The sequence below is a fragment of the Geospiza fortis genome, unplaced genomic scaffold (genome assembly GCF_000277835.1).
Source record: "Geospiza fortis unplaced genomic scaffold, GeoFor_1.0 scaffold375, whole genome shotgun sequence".
Classification (NCBI taxonomy): Eukaryota; Metazoa; Chordata; class Aves; order Passeriformes; family Thraupidae; genus Geospiza; species Geospiza fortis.
In genome coordinates, this window is record NW_005054641.1 from 292,268 (window position 1) to 293,090 (window position 823).

Sequence of the window (823 nt, forward strand, 5' to 3'; positions counted from 1 at the left end):
CCCCCCCCCCCCCCCCCCCGCCCCCCCCCCCCATCATGCTCTTTGGGGACCCGCCACCAGATCCTCCTCCGCAGCATCCGGAGGATCCTCCACCACCTCCACCTCCCATGATGACCTTCATCCCAGAAGAGCCACCACCAGATCCTCCACCACAGCACCCACCACCTCCACCACCCATCATGCTCTTTGAAGATCCACCGCCAGATCCTCCACCACAGCACCCACCACCTCCACCGCCCATCATGCTCTTTGAAGATCCACCGCCGGATCCGCCACCGCAGCATCCAGAAGAACCGCCACCACCGCCTCCACCTCCCATTATGATCTTCATCCCAGACGATCCACCACTAGATCCACCACCGCAGCATCCGGAGGATCCTCCTCCTCCTCCCATCATGCTCTTTGAAGAACCGCCACCGGATCCTCCACCACAGCATCCAGAGGAGCCTCCTCCTCCTCCTCCGCCGCCGCCAGAGCTGATAATGATCTTCTGGGGCAGCATCCAAGAACCGCCACCACCGCCTCCACCTCCCATTATGATCTTCATCCCAGACGATCCACCACTAGATCCACCACCGCAGCATCCGGAGGATCCTCCTCCTCCTCCCATCATGCTCTTTGAAGAACCGCCACCGGATCCTCCACCACAGCATCCAGAGGAGCCTCCTCCTCCTCCACCACCGCCAGAGCTGATGATGATCTTCTGGGCTGATCCCCCACTGCCACCACCAGATCCTCCACCACAGCATCCACCGGATCCACCACCGCCTCCACCGCCCATCATGCTCTTTGAGGAACCACCACCAGATCCTCCACCGCAGCA

General features: G+C 61.8%; 1 protein-coding gene across 1 annotated transcript in view; it reads right to left on the reverse strand.

Moving 5' to 3' along the window:
• LOC102036733 (loricrin-like) overlaps window positions 1–823 on the reverse strand; it is a 10,978-nt gene that overhangs the window by 5,085 nt on the left and 5,070 nt on the right. Inside the window, 2 exon segments of the mRNA XM_031064837.1 lie at window positions 58–456; window positions 520–787. Coding sequence (XP_030920697.1) covers window positions 58–456; window positions 520–787 — 667 coding nt within the window.